The sequence below is a fragment of the Geotrypetes seraphini genome, chromosome 8 (genome assembly GCF_902459505.1).
Source record: "Geotrypetes seraphini chromosome 8, aGeoSer1.1, whole genome shotgun sequence".
NCBI lineage: Eukaryota > Metazoa > Chordata > Amphibia > Gymnophiona > Dermophiidae > Geotrypetes > Geotrypetes seraphini.
In genome coordinates, this window is record NC_047091.1 from 64,860,158 (window position 1) to 64,880,393 (window position 20,236).

The following is a 20,236-nucleotide window of genomic DNA, read 5'->3' on the forward strand; positions in this document are numbered from 1 at the left end:
AACACTTTAAAATCATAAGTGTTCGAGGATTGTGCAGTTAAGGCAGAGCTTATAGGAATGGGACATGGACAGTGACAAAACTTGTGGGGACAGGATGGGGAAATTGAGTTCCTGCAGGACGGGGAAAAATTTGTCCCTCTGTCATTCTCTACTCACTAGTTCACTTACCAGGCTACTTAAGAGATCTGTATGATGCTCTACTAGGATTTTGCATGGTAGGTCCTGCTGTTCTAGAAACAGGTACGTACTATTTCATTCAGATTTTAAGAGGGTGGGAGGGCGGTCAGTGACCACTGTGGGAGTGTGGGGAGATCATCTCTTAATCCCTCCAGTGGTCATCTCATCAGTTTAGGTACCTTTTTGGCACTTAGGTGCTTTTAAAACACATCTAGCTCAGAACGTCTAAGTTCCATCCAGGACTTTTGGGGAAAGGTTTGAATATTACCACAAGATGACCAAGTCTAAGCCTGCTCTAAGCCCACCCAAAACATACCTCCGTCTCCTTTTTGTTTTGGATTCAAAGTGGCTGGGACGTCTAGAAAGACAGTTTCAAAAGTCGGCACTTGGATGTCCTGGCGATTAGGACATCCGAGTGCCAATTTATGCTGTTTTTTTGGTTATATTTGTGTTTTGAAAATGCCCCCATCAGTCCACCAAAATGGCACACACCCAAGCAAGATATTTTCCTTGGTAGTCAAACTGCCGTCATCATTAGATGGCAACAGCAACTTAGCTTCCTCTGTGGAATGCAGCTCACTTGTAAAGTAAGCAGCCATTAGTTATCCATTCAGATATAGAGGTGCCAGTCCATGAGTGATTTTAAAGCTCAGCAAAGTAATTTAAGCAAAACCCTCACCTACATTGCTAATCCATGCAGGCTTCCTTAATACTTGTTCCCTAAAAATCATCTTGGCTGTGTATTTTTTTGTGTGTAAACTATCACTGGACTATCAATGTCTACAGTATGTTCAAATCTGGGCCTATAGGAGTGTATTCTACACCTTATATTACTCTCTGCTTATGCTTAAATCTGGGCTTAAAGGAGTATACCCTACACATTATTACCTCTCCCCCACCCACCCACCAACCCACAATGCCTATGTTCAAAATATACTTTATACAACCTCCCCATCTCCACAGCCCCTAGATGATTTCCTCTGGATTCCATGAAGGGACCAGGAGTCCTGGACTAACAGATGAAATTTCTGCTTCTGGAGTATCTTAGGTTGTCTTTCAAAAGGTAATCTGCCTCAATGTTACAGTCTTCAGAGAAACAGAATGGGTTGCCCATTGCACTCAAGCAGATGAATATTAGACAGACAGGGGAGGCCCCCTGTATAAATTTGCCAGACTGGAGAATGAACCTTCTTCTTACCAGTTTTCCCCGCTGCTGTGCTGAGCGGGACTCCCGTAGTGCATACACATTGCCACAGACTGAGATCTCCCGCCAGACTCCTGGGGATGAGTCTTCGGAGAACCCTCCTGTGGGATGCATGACCAGCACCCCATTGGTGGTTAGCCCATCCATCAGTCCATCTGGAGTCCGCCATTTTGCCGCCCGTTCCTGGAATGTAAAAGCAGAGATAGGCATCAATACATGCCAGAGACTCTAGATCACTGGACACAGGTACAGAAATTTTAATTTAATTCATAACTTCATAGCCCACTTCTATTTAAAAAAAAAATAAGATTCAAAGTGGATTACATATATGTTACAAATTACAAAAAATTGTCACTTAAAACAATTCCATCTTTAAAGGCTCCTTTTTCTAAGGTGCGCTAGCGTTTTTAGCGCATGCTAAAGATTAATGTGCACTAATCACGCGCTGAACAAAAAATACTAATGCAAGCTCTATGGAGGCGTTAGCGTTTAGTGCGCATGGCACTGTAGCGCGCGCTAAAACCGCTAGCGCACCTTAGTAAAAGGAGCCCTAAATCTCTTGTCCATCACCTCAGAAAAGTCAGTCACAAATCTGTGAAAATAGCCACATTTTTAATTTCTTCTAATAATGATATGACTTCTCTCATAGCACAACCCATTTGAAGACATTTTTTATTCACATAATGTCCTTAGCATTTTATGCACATGAGGCTCAAACTTTCAAAATCTGTTGTGTAGTGACCAATAATTTACAATCTGTAATTGATGGTATGGTTAAGAACATTTGGACCTCAGATCTCAAGGCTCTCACTATCATATAAACACAAACTATACTGCAAACAAATTCTGGTCCTCATCCTTAAATACTTTCATACAATATAACCAGCAATTTAAATTGAATTCTTAATTCCACTGAGAGTCAATGGAGCTCAACCAGTTGTGGTATGGCTCGATCCCATTTCCATGCCCTTTTGTGATTTTAGAAGCTGTATGCTGGACCAAACACAATCTGACACCATTCCTCTTTGAGAAGTCCAAATATGCCAGATTGCAGCAGTTCAGCAGAGAGATTAAAACATCCTAAATCACCTGCCTCAAAGGAAGGCCTCCATGAGAAGAGAATCCCTGATGAGAGTGAGATAGGAAAGAGTAATGAGAGGACATGAGGCCTTGCAGGAGGAACATCTATGATGAGAGTTGAATAAGTTAGATTAAAGCCAGAGGCTTTGTGAGCAGCAGCAGCAGATTTAACTCCTACCTGTCCACCAACATTTAGACAGCTGGCCACCTCACCCTCTGGTGTCATGGCCTTGCTGAAAGGGACCCTTTCTGGTGCTGTAGCTGGCCATATCCCTACGGCTGATCTTTTATAATGTGGTCCTTGAAGCATATTTGTGGTGGCAAAGCTGCTTGATCCCCCCTCCCCAGCCAGATCAGCTACCTCTAGGCTTGTAGCTATTGGGAAATAGAGCATGGCTTAGGAAGAAAGATCTCTGATGAGAGACAGATGGACAGGAGACCATAAAGAGGACAGAAGATACTTGATGAGAGCTGGTGAGAGTACAGACAGACTTATTTTTACTTAATCTGGCTTATCTGTGACAGATGTCTCTTAACTCCTCAACAGAAATATGTGTGGGGATGGGGACAACAGGAAACCCATGGAAATATGCAAAAATCTGCAGGGATATGGACAAAAAAAAAGATTAGGTTCTTACCTTACTAATATATTTTCTAGTAGATAAGTGTGCCCAATCTGGACTGTAGGATATTCTCCCCATGCTCGCGAGTTGTGCAGAAGGAATCCAGTCCAGTTTTTCAACTCTTCCTCCTTCACCATAGGGCTCTGCTGCCCCCTTCAGTTTGTACCAAAGCAGGCGAAAGCCCTATACAGAAACGCATGCAAAGGGAGGGGTACAGGGAGACTCCCCAAACTACAAATCCGTTCTGTTCTGAAAATATAACAAACATGTTAAACATTATAATTGAACAATTGAAACATTGATATAACCATACCAATCAGAAACATTTATGGAGCTCAAACATTCCCCCAATGTGTTATAGCAGTAGATTATTCTTTATACCCTTGAGTTCTGACTGATATCCAAAATTTCAGTTTGGACTTGAACTTTCTGACTGAGACAGTAAGCAGGCACAGAAAATAATAGGGTGGGGCTCCAGGATGACACATCTATCTACTAGAAATGATATTAGCAAGGTGAAGAACCTAATCTTTTTTTCTAGTACAATAGTGTCATTTTGGACTGTAAGGATGTACAAAAGCAGTCCCAGAAATCTTGAGCAGGATCTCTGTGCTGGCTCGTAACACTGAGGCCCCAAAAGCAGTGGCCTATCTTGCCGCCACATCCACTCTCTAAAACAGGGAGAACATTGTAGAGTGGACCAGGTCACTTCCTACAAATTTCCTTGAGCGGAATGGCTCAAGCTTCCATCCACGAAGAAACCATGCTTCTAGTCAAATGCGTCTTTATATACTGATGAAATGGCCATGTGGATCCATCTGGAAATTATGGCCGTGGACGCCAGTTTGCCATATCAAGCCTGACTGATGAGCACAAAAAGCATTGTAAGAGGACTCTCCTCTCATCCAACTTTTTCAGAATCTGGTCATTCTTCTTTGATCCTGTGGGTTGGAATGCTGGCAATTTTACTTCTTAATTGACATGGAAGACCAAAACAACCTTCAGCAAAAAGGACAGAACCATGTGCATAGAAATTCCCATCCTCGTGATCTTGAGGAAGGGCTCTCTGCACAATAGTGCCTGTAGTTCCGAGACTCTTCTTGCTGACATAATGGTCACAAGTTGTCTTGATTGTAAGATCCACCAAGAATGCTTCCTTAAGTGGTTCATATGGAGCCTGACTGAGGTCGAGCAATACCACATTAAGGTTCCACAATGGAAACAGTTGTTTTACTGGTGGTCTGAGCCTTAGCATCCCTTTTAGGAATCTGGCTATATCCGGATGAGATGTCAAAGAAGCTTTACGTTCTTGTGCCTTACAACAAGAGAGTCCTGCCACTTGGACTCTGAGCAATGCCGCCGCAAAACTCTTGGCAAGGCCAGTTTGGAGGAAGGCTTACACCACCAAGATCAGAGCACAAATAGCTCCGCCTTCTCCTTAATGCACCAGTGCTGAAATATCTCCCATGCCTTTGCATAAGCAGAGACCGTAGTAGGCTTTTTGAATCTGAGGAGAATAGCAATAACTACCTCTGAGTATCCTTTGCATGCTAACACTGTGCCCTCAAGAGCAAAGTGATCCGGATCTTCTATGACCAGTGGCCCCTGAGAAAGAAGATCCAGTGGCACCTGCAGACACATTAGATCCACATACCAAGGTCTATGTGGCAAATCTGATGCTAATAGAAAGACTTTCCCCAGATGGTTTGCAATTCTGTGGAGCATTTGCCCCATCATGGGCCATGAAGGAAACATGTACAAGAGCTCATTCACTGGTCACGACTGGACCAAAGCATCCAGACCTGCACTTCTGGGCTCAGATCTTTGACTGAAGAAGTGGTCCACCTTCTTGTTTCTCACTTTCACTATCAGATCGAACATTAGGTGTCCCCAGCAAAGAACAATGGATTAGAAGGCTGTGGCAGACAGCATCCATTCTTCCAGGTAATCAGCCTGGACATTGTCCACTCCCGCTACATGTGCCACTGAAAGGGCCTGAAGGTGAAATTCTGTCCGCCAGAACAATAAGCAGGCCTCCAGACTCAGCTGCGCACTCTTGGTCCCTCCTTGGCGATTGACATATGCCACTGTGATAGCATTGTCTGAGAAGACTCAGACTGCCTGTCCCTCCAGACTCTTGTCCAGCTTCTGCAACAGAAGTCGAATGGCTCATAGCTCCAATCTGTTGATCAGCCACTTCCTTTGGGAGGCCGACCAGTGCGCCTGGATTGGACATCCATTGCAGTGAGCTCCCCAGTCAAACAGGCTGGCATCCATTGTCACAATTATCCACAAAGCTATTCTCAAGTTTCAAGTTTAATAATAATTTGATTAATCGCTTAATCTAAATTCTAAGCGATGTACATGTTAATAAAATTTCAAAGTAAGGGGGATAATACAATAAATAAAAAACTAAGACTAACACAACTATTGACAAATTTGACAAAACTAGGAACATAAGGGAGGAGATGGGTAGGAATTACAATTTGTATAAAAGTTAAAGAGACAAGTAAGGAGGATACATAAGGAAAGGGAGGATAAAAAAATTACTTCAATAAAATTGCAGAAAGAAAGATAAAATTAGTTCAAAGACTAAATGATTAGTTTATAAAGGCATCTTTAAAGAGAAAACTCTTCAGTTTACCTTTAAATTTTTCTATATTGTGTTCTTCCCTTAAATGGCTAGGGAGTGAATTCCAAGTTTGAGGGGCCGTAACTGAAAAGATCAACTGTTGTCTAGTATTAATAATTTTAAGTGAAGGAATCGTTAGCAAATGCTGTTCAGTGGATCTTAATGTTCTATTGGAGGTGTAAGGAATTAATAACTTGTAGATGAAAGCCAGAGTTTTAGAAAGAAGAGATTTAAATGTGAGCAGACATAGTTTATATGTTACCCGATGGGCAACCAGAAGCCAGTGGGCTTTCTTAAGAAGAGGTGTAACGTGGTCGAACTTCTTTGCTTTGAAAATGAGCTTAATGGATGTATTTTGAATGATCTGTAGACGTTTGAGTTCCTTTTGAGCTATTCCGTTGAACAGAGCATTACAGTAGTCTATTTTGGAAATAACAAGAGAGTGGATAAGAATATTGAGAGAATTAGCGCAAAGAAATTGAGAAACAGAACGAATTTGACGAAGCCTAAAAAAAGAGGATTTAACAATACTACTGATGTGGTCATGAAAAGAAAGTTTGTGATCAAAAATAATTCTGCGAGGCATACCCCTTGATAATGCCTATAGGTGGAGCCACCAGCTCATACTGGCACAAGATTACTGAGTCCACGGGAGACATCTTCAGAAAGACTGATTGTGGTGACCAACACAATAACAGTGTGGTCTGGAGAGGACACATGTGAGCCTTTACCCAAGGGATCATGTCTATCATAGCTGCCATGGATCCTAGCATTTGGAGGTAGTGCCATGTGGGTGGAGCTGGCTTGGCCAACATGTTTATTATCTGGGTACAAAGCTTCTGTCTGTGTGCATCTGGAAGATAGATATATCCTTTCTGCCAGAGGCATGCAGACAGAGCCCTCATCAGCCAGTCATCCAGGTATGGATGCACCTGCAATCCTGTCATGCGGAAATGTGCAGCTGCCACCACCACTTGGTGAATGTGCGAGATGCTATCATCAGGCCAAAGGGAAGCATTTAGAACTGGTAATGGTTCTCCAGGACATGAAATCTCAGGAACTTCCTGTGTTCCAGAAAGATGGAAATATGCAGGTAGGTGTTCGTCAAATTCAGGGAAGCGAGAAATTCCCCTGGCGCCACCACTGCAATAACTGACAGCACTGTTTTCATGCTGAAATCTTGCTTGCCTTCTCTGGGTGCCCCACTGGGGAGTCTACAAACCAGTCTGCTAATGATTGGGCGAATTCAAGCTTGTAACTGCTCTGAATAATCTCCAATATCCAATGGTTTGATGAGATCTGTGCCCGGCCTCCACATACTCTGAGAGCCGTCCCCCAATCTTCAGGGGAACGGCTCTGGACATGGCGTCATTGTGCTTTCTTGAAGGCTGAAGTGGGACAAGAACTGGAGGCTTGGTTCCATCTAGGTCCTGAAAATCTCTGTCTTGATCCCTGATAGGATCTTTGAGATGAGGCTCCTCCTGAGTACTGCCGAAAGTGTCTGCAGCCATGAAAATTAGACTGCCTGGAGCTCTTGAGGTTCGTGGTCTGCTATCAGTTAGAGACTTTGGCCGATGATCTGCCATGCTGGCCATAAAATCATCTAGTCTCTTTCCAAACAACATTTGTCCCTTGAAAGGAAGTCTGCTGAGCATAGCCTTTAGATGGAATCTCCTGCTCACTACCTGATCCAAAGCATACTTCAGAATGAGCTAGAATAAGCCAAGATTTTGCTCATGACTCTGATGATGTCATAAAGATGCATCAGCCATATAATCCACCCCTGTTAATAGAAGTTGGGCCAAAAGTTTGCTTTCCACCAGCGTAAGCCCATGCAACCTGGTATGACAAGCGTGTGTCACAAAAGAGGCTGCTGTAGCTGCTTTGAATCCCAAAGCAAGCGCTTCAAACTGTCTTTTAAGGATCATATCCACTCTGTGATCCTGCATATCATTTAATATCACACCTCCCTCGGTGCTACTAAGGAATCTACCTTAGGCTGAGCAAACATCTCCTGACCCTCCTGTGCCACTGGATACAGCCAAGCCATTGCCTTGGCTACCTTAAATGATCCTTCAGGAGCATCCCATTGCTCTGTGACTAAAACATTCAAATCAGAAAGCCAGGAAAAAGATGTGGGATGCGCCTCACTCCACTCAGGATAGAGCATGGAGCAGACAGGACCTGCTGAGAGTCTAACTGTAACCCACAAGGAGTCAGCAATGAGCTCTAACAGAGCTGAGGGTTTGAATAGCAGCGAACTGTGAGGTCATCTCCCTGGTTGAGGGCCAGAGCTGTATCTTGCATACTTGCTACTGCCTGTGACCCTGTATCTCCCAGCAGAGGGCTTGCTCTGCAACAGCAAAGGCAAATAGATAGACCCTCATCCACCGAGTCTCTGTCTGAAAGGTCCACTGGATCCTTGCCAGCCTTTGATACTGAACCAGATGTGCCCTGGAAACCCAAGCCCCCTTGTGCGCCTCCTGGGGACCCCATCCATCTAAATAAGCTCTCCAAATCAGATTAATAAATTCAGGAGAAAATGCTATATTAAAAAGCATGGAGTCCCCTTTAGGAGACTCCACCTTGTATCTCTTGGGCTCCACAGCTTCCACGCTCCTACACTTAGGTAAACCGCTATTCCATGGCTTTGAAAGAGATTTTTTCCTAGCAGACAAGCCCTCTAATGTCTCCTCAGCCCTAGAGACCCAAGCGGAGGCTAAGCCCAAAGCCCCCCATCACATGCTTCACTGTACTTGGCACAAGGATTCTCTTCTGGCATCCATCCAGCGCAAATTTGGCATGAATTAGGGATAAAAGAGCCTAAGGACTCCATCCCTGCAAGTTTTGAGGCAAAATGAGTTCTGAAGGTTCTGGAGAAATTTGAAAAAAAAAAAAAAAAAAAGATCCAAGATGGCTGCAGCGGTAGCAGCATTTTGACACCAAAATACAGCTTTAAAACGGCTTAACTAAAAACAAAAAAAAACTCAGAGGGATTTTAGAGGTGAGGAACCTTAAAGTAAGGGGCATAAACTTTTAAAAATAGCTTTTTACAGAACCCCTAATTTTTCTCATGGGCTGTAACAGCAGTGAGTAACACTGTGACCTGTGCTGTGGATATGCTGTAGCCTGCCTCAGCTCTAAAAGTAGCTGGATCTGGGAGAAGAAATCACTGCTTCAATGGAACTGTCCTTCAATGCTGAAATCTTCGGGTTGCCAATCATACTGAAGTCTGATTGATCCTCATCCCTCGCAGACCCATGCATGTAAAATTGGGGAGGTGAAACGCAGCTGGCACCCTGAAGTTCCCCACTTTGCCCCCTGTGGATGTCTAACAGCCTGTGCTCAAGCTCCTGAGACCCAGTAAGTGAGCAAAGCTTCTAGGGCCCGAACTCTGAGATCCACAAAGGTTTCTGCAGGCTGGCTAACAGATATTACAGAGAGATTGGCCTGTCAGCTACAGACCTTAGTCTGTTTCTCTTCTACATAGACAGAGCTTAACTTCCAATCTGGGGAGCTCTTGAGCACTGAAAGCCACAAAAGAACCCCCCCCCAAAAAAAAGAAATATACAGAACAGATCGGAAAGTCTCCTTCCAGCTCATGTGCAAAAAGAGGAGGAGGATTTGAAAAGCTGGAGTGGATTCCTTCTGCATTGCTCGCGAGCATGGGGAGAATACCCTACAGTCCAGAATGATATGCCTATTGCACTACAAAAAGTCACTATAAGATCTTTTAAATGTGGGTTGAGATGGGAAAGAAAATCATTGGGGATGGTGAAAGGATGGAATAGAATTCACAGGAGATGAGTGAGGATAGTGACCAGATTATGTCCCTGTGGAATGGATGTGCATAAATTTACATAAATATTTAGATGTAACAATCACTAGCCAGATCATACTATAATAACAATTATCGAAGATAAAATTACAATATAACATAACAACAGCCTCCTCTAGAACAAATTGTCAAGATAACTGAGATGTTTACAAATTATGGTGGTGATCGCACACCCCGACTTACCCCAAGAAAGATGTTACGTGAGGAGTCAAAACCAGCTGCGTAGATCCTGGCTGTATAGGGGGGACTGCGTTGGCAGATAACTCGACAGGCGTAACGGGAGATGGTGCTCTGTGCAGACCCACCGCTGCCTCCGCTGCCAGATGCTGTATCTGTCACCACAAAGTCAATCATACTTTCTGTTGATCGCCCAATCTGGTCAGAAATTAGAAGAAAGTGGGCTTGTTATGGAGCAGGGTACTAACCTGACTTGCCTTTTCACACCTCCTTCTAAATCCCTTTTTGGTTCTTATTTGGATGTAATTAATTGCCTAATTGAAATGTAAAGTGCTGCACATAAATTTCAGTACAATGAAATTATACTTTTTGATTATTTATTGTGACAATGTTATCCTTCCTGTAAACGTGGGACTAAATTAGAGGTCTGCACAGAAATGGGGATCGCGGGAATCCCGCGGGTCCCACGGGAATCCCTCCCAACCCACGGGACTCCCACAGGGACCCCCCTATGGCCCACGGGACTCCCACGGGGACCCCCCTCCAGCCAACGGGACTCCCACGGGGATGGAAGGCTTTGGAAGCAGGGTTCGTCCATATAATATAATGGACATGTCAGCCTTAGTAAAAGAGGGGGTTTATAAGTTAATTACCTGAACAGAAAACAAAAAAGGTTCCACCAAAGAGATTCCACAAGGAAAACAGCAGCGCAAACACAAAAGAAACTGTGGAATTGATGATCCTGTCAGAAGTAATTGCTGCTTTTTATGGGGACGGGTGGGGATGGAGGTAATTCCTTGCGGGGACGGGTAGGGATGGAGAGGATCCGGGTGGGGACGGAGAGGATCCTGACGGGGACGGGCGGGGATGGGTGGGATTCCTGTCCTTGCGCAACTTTCTAGTCTAAATTACTAAAGTTTAGTAAATTGGACCCTATATATTTTGGAGGGAGCAATTGGTATATCCCAACACATGGTGAGAACAAAAGAAAACAAAGATTAATATGAGGACTCTTCTCCTAAAATGTATTAAGTTTTGTGCTTAACGTGCCTTAGTGCAGGATTTTAAAATATGGAACCGAAAACTAATGCTGCAAAATCAAGAAGGGGCATTCCCATTACTTTTTATTGCAGTCATGCATCAGCATTCAGATACAGAATGACACGGGGACAAATTCTAGCATTCTGTAAAGGGTGGTCTTTGTGAAGTGCCCTTTGTAGAACACTAGCTTAGCATGCATTGTGGGCCAGATTCTGCAACCGGCGCCGGTATCAGCCAGCGCCTCCAAAACTGTTGCCAGTCACATGTCAATCATGTACTTTGCCGGTTGCAGAATCGCAGCCATGTGTAAAGTAGATGCTGGAAATGTAGGCCGGGGTTTTATTGGCCTACATTTATGGCGCTTACTTTACACGAGAATTGCTCCTACATAGGCACCTCTGTGGACGACACGGTCAAGTACCGCGTCATTTATTGCCAATTAAACCAATTAAGTTAGTCAGAGGTAGGACACCTACCAACATCTAACTTTTGGCATCCCTACAAGAATTGGGGCCTTTGCGTCTAACTTTGGATGTGACCATTTATGTCTTCCAAACTCCAAAGGCTAGTGTTAATGCTGGTACCCCCAACTTATGGCAGGCATGTAAATGCAAGTATTCTATAACATCGCACCTAATTTATGGAAACCCCCCTGACCTCCCCACACCCCTCATGGTCACTATGAAAATTAGGCATGCATGTTATAAAACAGGGCATAAAATAGATCTGACAGAAAAATTCAGTTATGTGGTTTTAACGCACAGAAACAAGCAAGCTCGCATAAACCCTTTAAAGCAGTTTTCATGTGTTACCTACATGCTAAGTCTAAACACCTTTTAGTGAAAGCGCCCCCATAATAAGACAATGTTAATTTAGCACATAACTATCAGAAAAGTATTAAATGTCAATAGTTAATTTGATCTACTGGTAATTAAGTCATACTTTTATATACTTGTATAAGGTAATGTATTAGCATTCAAGTTTCTTTATTTTTGATATACCGTCTATCAAAATACACGTCTAGACGGTGTACATTTTTAAAAGATTATAGGAAACAATTATAATAGGTAAATAAAAACAATAATTTATCAAATATTAAAAATACTGGGGCCAATGTATTAAGGTGTGCTTAACACACATTAACAACCAAAGTGAAGATATGATAGGTGCAAATCCTCTGTGTAACCTGCTTAAATGTGTTGCATCATTTTGCAGAAGGTAGCCAGATTGCTGATGTTATTAATGGCAGGGCTCATAGCATGATCTGCAATCTACTATACCTCTGCAGCACTGTTAGTGCACATGAAAGGCCAAATGAAACATCACAGTAAATAGGCCCCTGAAGAGACTAGTGGAAAACTAAAGCTTAATTATATCAATGACCTAACTAACCCCCCCTTTATGAAGCCACGTTAGCGTTTTTTATATCAGGCTGCAGCGGTAAAAGTTCCAACATTCATAGGAATTCTATGAGCGTTGGAGCTTTTATCGCTGCGGCTGGTGATAGAAAACCCTAATGCAGCTTTATAAAAGGGGGGGAGGGTGTAAATCTGGTAACTGTTAACTCATTTTGCAGGAAGTGATGCAGCCATCCACCAATTCAGTAAATGCCGATATGTGGAGTCCCGCAAGGCTCACCCCTCTCTCCTATCCTTTTCAACATCTACATGTCCTCTCTGAAACTCCTCCAGCTCTCCCCCCTTGAAACTCTCTACACCTATGCCGACAACATCCTCATCCTCCTCGAGACCGACTCGAACCTCACTAACCTCGCTGGAAACATATCCGCATGTATATTGAACCTCCAATCCTGGGCCCAATCTGTACAAATAAAACTAAATGAGTCCAAAACAAAATTACTTTGGCTTGGCCCAATATTAGATCATTTACCCACCTCCATCCCACTATCTTCCGGCCCCACTCTTCATCTTGAATTTTCAAGCAAAGTCCTGGGCATCATCATAGACTCTTCTCTCTCCTTCAATGACCACCTCAACTCCTTGATAAAAAAATGCTTTTTTAACCTTCATATGCTGAGGAAAGTGAGATCCTGCTTTCATCATTCTCATTTCGCCATCCTTATTCAATCCACCATCCTCTCTAGACTGGACTATTGCAACTCCATCTATATAAGCCTAACTAAGAAAAACCTCTATAGATTTCAGCTAATTCAGAATGCCGCGGCTAAGCTCATTTTCGCAAGAGGCAAGTTCGACCACGTCTCTCCACTTCTGTCCAAGCTTCACTGGCTTCCAGTACATTCCAGAATACTCTTTAAATGTGCCTGCTTAGCGTTCAAGATCCTACACGGCATCCTTCCTCCCGTTATTCCACTCCTTTGGAACTCCTCAAACCCTAACTCCTCCAGATCCTCCCAAAAACTGAAACTATCATTCCCTTCTACAAAAGGTATATCCCGCGAAGGAAAACTAGGAACATCCCTCCCCTTTAGAACCACAGAACTCTGGAACAACCTCACATCCCCGCTCAGAAATTCAAACTCCCTCCAACTCTTCCGCAAACACCTGAAAACTTGGCTCTTTTCAAAAATCTAACACCTCTCGCTCTCTGGTACCTTGACCCCTCTCTACCCTCTTAGTTCCTTTCCTATAACCCTTCTTCTTCTGGAGTTCCTTTCTATCCTAATTATGTAAACCGTGCTGAGCTCTACGCTTGCGGAGATGGCGCGGTATACAAACCTAAGGTTTAGTTTAGTTTAGTTTAGGTTTTAACATTTCTGGCTGAAGAGAGCTTCTATTAATCTGCTTTGGGCACCCCTCAATGGTCATGCCTACATGGATTCTATTATGTGATTGCCAAGTTAGTCCACTTTAAAGGTAATAAATAGAAATAAAACAGAAATAAGATAACAAAGAAAAATCCACCTTTTCTTGTTTCTCACTCCTCCCCACGCCTTCTTTTCCCTCTAGACCAGGGGTGTCAAAGTCCCTCCTCGAGGGCTGCAATCCAGTCAGGTTTTCAGGATTTCCCCAATGAATATGCATGAGCTCTATTACCATACAATGAAAGCAGTGCATGCAAATAGATCTCATGCATATTCATTGGAGTAATCCTGAAAACCTGACTGGATTGCGACCCTCGAGGAGGGACTTTGACACCCCTGCTTTAGACTGTCATCAGAATGCATTTCATATTGTTATTGAAGGTTCTACCCTCAAAAGCTTCATTTCTGCTGTATTTCTATTTATTTCCTTATGTAGATTTTAGGAGCCCCTGCCAGGCCTGAGGTTGGGGTGCAGACTTCAGTGCCACTTTGGTGCCTGGCAGAAACCTACACAGTGCTGCTTTCACTTTTTCTCCCACTCCCGGGTAACCATCCAGACTGATCCAACTAGGTTTGTGAACTTACTCCAGGACAAATAGAACAGACTGATCAGTCCTGATCTTGTTCTCTTTCATGCATCCTATATAATAAAATGCTAGCCGCACATGCGCACTCCAACTTTCGTGTTCTGTATTCCCTGTTCCATATTCTGTATGTCCGTGGCCAAGCAGGAGTGCGCATGCGCGAGTCCCCAGCTCCTACCTACACTCGCAGCACTGGCCGCCATTGCTAGACTCCCTGCTCTTCGGTAACTCAGTTCTCCCGACGTCTTGCCGCCCCTCCCCCTTCCCGTGGTCCCGACTCCAAACCTGCTACACTCACAGCACTGGCCGCCATTGCTGGACTCCCTGTTCTTCGGTAGCTCAGTTCTCCCGACGTCTTGCCGCCCCTCCCCCTTCCCGTGGTCCTGACTCCAAACCTGCCTACTCCAGCAGCCTGCAGTACTCTGCACACAGTGCTTTGGGCCCTTCTACTGCCCTGATTTACTCTGGCATGTTTCTGATGATATCATCAGAGACGCGGCAGAGTAAATCAGGGCAGTAGAAGGCCCCGAAGCAGCGTGTGCAGAGTGCTGCAGGCTGGAGTCGGCAGGTTTGTCGGGACCGCGGGAAGGAAAGGGGGGGCGGCAACGGACTAAAGAAGCTGGCAAGACCATGAGAAGGGAAAGGGGGGGGAAGGGAAAATGCTGCTGCTGCACAGGGAAGAGGTGTGGAGGGAGGGAAATGGAGAGGGAGGGAATGCTGCTGTGGCTGCACAGGGAAGTGGGGGGGAGAGAAATGCTGCTGCATAGGAGGCTGGGAGAGAGACAGACAGAAAGAAAGACAGACAGCGGGAGGAAGGGAGACAGAAAGAAAAGAAGAAAGACACAGGGGCAGGGAGAGACAGAAAGACAGACAGACAAAGGGGGCCAGGGAGAGAGACAGACAGAAAGAAAGATAGCGGGAGGGAGAGAGAGAGAGAGAGAAATAAAGAAAGAAAGCGGCGCTACAAGGACTACAGGGACCTGACGGACTTCACCTAACAAAGAGAGGCAAGAAAGTTTTTGGACATCGACTAGCACATCTACTTCGGAAGGCTTTAAACTAGGTAAGTTGGGGGAGGGTTCACACATACATACCAGAGCAGTAAGGATCCACCCTGGGGAAGCAAGTAAAACCCACACTTCTGAGCCTAAGGTAAGTACCCATAGTATACACAAAAAAACAAGAGCCACACTAACGGGGATAGGCATCTCATCACAAATTTGGAGAGCAATGTATGTTAATGCACACAGCTTGGGCAACAAAATCCTGGAACTAGAAACAGAAATAAGGAATGCTGACCTTGACATAGTAGCGATATCTGAGACCTGGTTCACAGACTCACATGGGTGGGATATGGTTATACCAGGCTACAATCTACTTCGTCGGGACAGAGAGGGCAAATTAGGAGGGGGGTAGCACTATACACTAAGGATAATATCAAAACTACCAGGATCACAGAGGTTAGATACACAGGGGAATCACTTTGGGTAAACCTGGCCAGAGGGAACGAAAAATGCCTTTACCTCGGTGTGGTATACAGGCCTCCAAGACAACAGGAAGACAAAGACAAAGAATTGATTGAGGACATAGAGAACATCACTTTGCGTGGTGACACAGTACTGTTAGGCGACTTCAACATGCCAGATGCAGACTGGAACACCCTCTCAGCAACTACGAGCGGTAGCAAAAGAATATTAACCTCCATTAAGGGTGCACAACTCAAACAAATGGTATTAGAGCCCACCAGAGAAAAAGCAATACTGGACCTGGTACTCACAAATGGAGACAGTGTCTCGGAAGTATCAGTGGGAGACACGCTGGCCTCTAGTGACCACAACATGGTATGGCTCAACCTCAGGAAAGGCTTCTCTAAATCAAACACAGCAACGAGGGTCCTCAACTTTAGGGACGCAGATTTCGACCACATGAGAGACTTTGTCCATCAAGAGCTGCAAAACCATGCAGAAACTGACAATCCGGAAACTATGTGGTCAAATCTAAAATCCATCCTGAACGAAGCATCTAGCCGCTACGTAAAAACAGTAAGCAAACGCCGGAGAAACAAAAAACCACAATGGTTCAACAAGGAAATTTCGGACCTCATTAAAAAGAAAAAAGAAACATTTATCACCTACAAACATCTTGGGAAAAGGGAGGCAAAAGAAGACTATCTGGCCAGATCTAAGGCTGTCAAAAAGGCAGTCAGGGAAGCCAAACTTCGAACAGAGGAAGATCTAGCACGGAACATTAAAAAAGGGGACAAATCCTTCTTTAGGTACATTAGCGACAGGAAGAGAAACAAAAATGGAATAGAAAGCCTTAGGCAATCAGATGGAAACTACGCAGAATCTGATACTACCAAGGCAGAACTGCTAAACGAATACTTCTGCTCAGTATTCACCTGTGAAGCACCGGGAGCTGGTCCACAACTACAGATAAGAGACAGCCAAAATGACCTGTTTCGTGATTACGAGTTTACACCCAGTAGCGTCTACCACGAACTTTCAAGACTCAAAGTAGACAAAGCCATGGGACCAGACAATCTACACCCCAGGGTACTCAGAGAGCTGAGTGAAGTTCTGGCTGAACCACTATCCGTACTCTTCAATCTTTCCATGCGCACGGGAAAAGTACCCCTAGACTGGAAAACAGCTAACGTAATTCCACTCCACAAAAAGGGCTGCAGAACAGAGACAGGAAATTACAGACCGGTGAGTCTTACATCCATAGTGTGCAAACTCATGGAAACACTGATCAAACAGGAACTTGACAAAATTCTAGACGAAGAAAATTTACGTAATCCACATCAACACGGATTTACCAGGGGAAGGTCCTGCCAATCTAATCTGATTGACTTCTTTGATTGGGTGACCAGTCATCTGGATGCCGGTGAGTTCCTGGACGTGATATATTTGGACTTCAGCAAAGCTTTTGATAGCATCCCACACCGCAGGCTATTGAACAAACTAAAATCGATGGGATTAGGGGATACATTCACTACATGGGTAAGGGATTGGCTGGATGGTAGGCTTCAAAGGGTGATGGTAAACGGTACCCCCTCCAAAACGTCAGTAGTGATGAGTGGAGTACCTCAGGGCTCCGTCTTAGGGCCGATTCTATTCAATTTATTCATAGGAGATTTGACCCAAGGGCTTAGAGGAAAAGTATCACTGTTTGCCGACGATGCCAAACTATGCAACATAGTTGGCAAAAGCAGTGTGCCTGACTTTATGACGCAGGACCTAAGACAGCTGGAACAGTGGTCATCAACTTGGCAGCTAGGCTTCAATGCTAAAAAATGTAAAGTAATGCACCTAGGCAAAAAAAATCCACACAGAACTTACACACTAAATGGTGAAACCTTGTCCAGGACCACGGTGGAACGTGATTTAGGAGTGATCATTAGCGATGATATGAAGGCTGCCAATCAAGTAGAGAAGGCTTCGTCCAAGGCAAGACAAATGATGAGCTGTATCCGTAGGGGTTTTGTCAGCAGAAAACCTGAAGTCATAATGCCATTGTACAGATCCATGGTGAGACCTCATCTCGAGTATTGTGTTCAATTCTGGAGACCACACTACCGAAAAGATGTGTTGAGAATTGAGTCGGTTCAGCGAATGGCTACCAGGATGATCTTAGGGCTCAGGGATCTCACGTATGAAGAAAGGTTAAAAAAACTGCGGATGTACTCACTGGAGGAGCGAAGAGAGAGGGGGGACATGATTGAGACCTTTAAGTATATTACGGGGCGTATAGAGGTGAAAGATGATATCTTCAGTCTTACAGGGCCCTCGTTAACCAGAGGACACTCACTGAAAATCAGGGGAGGGAAATTTCAAGGTGATGCTAGGAAGCACTTCTTCACCGAAAGGGTGGTCGATCATTGGAATGAGCTGCCTCAGCGGGTGATTGAGGCCAGCAGCGTGTCAGATTTTAAGAGAAAATGGGATATTCATGTGGGATCTATAGGGGAGTAAGAATCAGGGAGTGGGTCATTGGTATGGGCAGACTCGATGGGCTATGGCCCTTTTCTGCCGTCAATTTCTATGTTTCTATGTTTCTATGACATATATTCTAGCACCCGTTAATGACTAGTCAGTTTATAACTCTGATTCAATTCAGAATGTAAAGGAAGAAAAACCAGAACTGGCTTAGTCTGTTCTATATGGATTGGAGAAAAGATGCAACCTTACGGTTTATTAATCTTGTTATACCGCTCATTCATTTTACTGTTCCAAACGGTTTACAAACATACAATTAAATTATATATTTATATATTTTTATATATATATATATATATATATATATATAAGAACTCCATTATTAAATAGGATAGACCTAACCCATACAAACAGCAAACATACTAAGAGACATTCACTCCTAAAGAAAAAAAAACACAACTCCATTGTTAAGCAGAATAAATCTAACCATATAAACAGTAAACACACCAAAAAGTATTCACTCCTAAATAAAATAATTTTTTTAAAAATTACCATTGAGCTTTTAGGGGTATTGAACCTGTATCACTGATGGCAAAGTGTTACAAAGTAAGTCATAGAGCCAGGACTCTTTCTAAATCTTAATTTTTCTTAAAGTTTTCCCATCTGAGTGACTTTTTTTTGGGGGGGAGCAGGTAAGGGAAAAACACAGCATGCAGAGTTGTGAGGCAAACACATCAGTACCTGGAACATGTCTGTGCTGGCATCATGCGTGTACTCCACAATAACTGAGTGACTACGGGACAGGGTGTACGAGATACTGTGGTGCCCTTTATTACTCAGTGCCTGCTGGTGTGAAAGAAAGGAGAGGGGGGACAGAAAGAAAGAGGCAGGGTTTAAGATATCTAGCAAACTGAAACACTACACAGTGAGAGTGCTTTCTGCTTTCAAGAGGAAGAGCTGTATTTGATTATTCAGAATCACAGGTGACAGCCAGATAGGATGGAGTCAGGAAAGAGATAGTAGAGTGTGGGGAAGTGGGGAGATGAGGACAATCCCCAGTGACAGCTGGACAGAAAGAAGTAAGGCCTCGTGGGTGAAGACCCCAGCTGAGTGGGAAGAAAGAAAGATGGAGGACTCATGGTGGAGGATCCCTGATGTAAATCAGGCAGGAAGTAAGGGGAGAGGACTTACTGGGAGGAGGATCTCTGATGAGGGCTGGAATAGAAAGAATCAAGGAAGAGGCCTTTGCACATGACATAGAAGATTCTGGGAGAAACGCTTGCCTTAGACACCAGAGGAGTCGATATGTGATGGATCACGTCTGGCTTCACACCGTTTGCTTTCAGACGTTTGGTCAGTGCCAGGCGACTGCGACGTCTTCCCTTATCCCCATTGGCCAGTGAACCATTGTACCTGAAAATGAGAAGAGATAGAGAGAAAGAGAAGGAAACAGGTATGTGCCAATAGCATAGCCAGACAGCCGATTTAGAGCAGGACTGAGACCAAAGTAGGTGGACCAAAAATTTTACATCTGCCCCCTCCAACTAAAACAAACTCACATTTCATTTCCAGTATCCTCCTCTCCCAAAGTAAGGGGAAGATTCTCAAAGCTTCACGGTAAAAAACAAAGGGCCACTGTCAAAGCCATTCTTGTAACGATTTTTTAAAAAGCGAGTCATTCTCCAAAAACAGCACATGCAAATGAAGTTCACGGAATGGGGCCTAGGCTCACTAAATTTGCTTGCAATGAGTAGCTGATGGTAGCGATCAGCATATGTGCAGAATACACCCACATTGGGTAGCGATCAGCATATGTGCAGAATACACCCACATTTTTTTAAAAAACACCCAAATCAAAGATCAGCAGGAGAGATGTCCACTCTCCTACTGCGTTGCAGAACCTCCTGACACCCCCTAGCAGTGGGAGAGATGCCCACTTTCTCCTGCCAGGTCGCACAACCTCCCAACACCCCCTGGCAGCGGGAGAGATGCCCAATCTCTCCTGTTGTCACCCAACCTCTACAACTCTCCCTGTCCCCTGGACTCTACGCACAATCACTTCCCCACGCAGCAGGAGAGATGTCCACTCTCTCCCGCCATCGCCCCCCCCCCAACTCCCCCCATGCTCCCAATGAACCCTCCCTCCTGCCCCTC

At 44.3% G+C, this 20,236-nt stretch overlaps 1 protein-coding gene across 3 annotated transcripts in view; it reads right to left on the bottom strand.

The window, feature by feature from the left end:
- PELI3 (pellino E3 ubiquitin protein ligase family member 3) overlaps nt 1–20,236 on the bottom strand; it is a 52,058-nt gene that overhangs the window by 8,584 nt on the left and 23,238 nt on the right. For 2 of the 3 annotated variants that reach the window (XM_033956945.1, XM_033956944.1), the window contains exons 3-6: nt 19,366–19,495; nt 18,824–18,925; nt 9,738–9,929; nt 1,376–1,564 (exon numbers count right to left, since the gene is read on the bottom strand). In XM_033956945.1, the coding sequence (XP_033812836.1) occupies nt 1,376–1,564; nt 9,738–9,929; nt 18,824–18,925; nt 19,366–19,495 (613 nt within the window). The remainder of the gene's footprint in view (nt 1–1,375; nt 1,565–9,737; nt 9,930–18,823; nt 18,926–19,365; nt 19,496–20,236) is intronic. The other variant, XM_033956946.1, reaches the window with a different exon arrangement.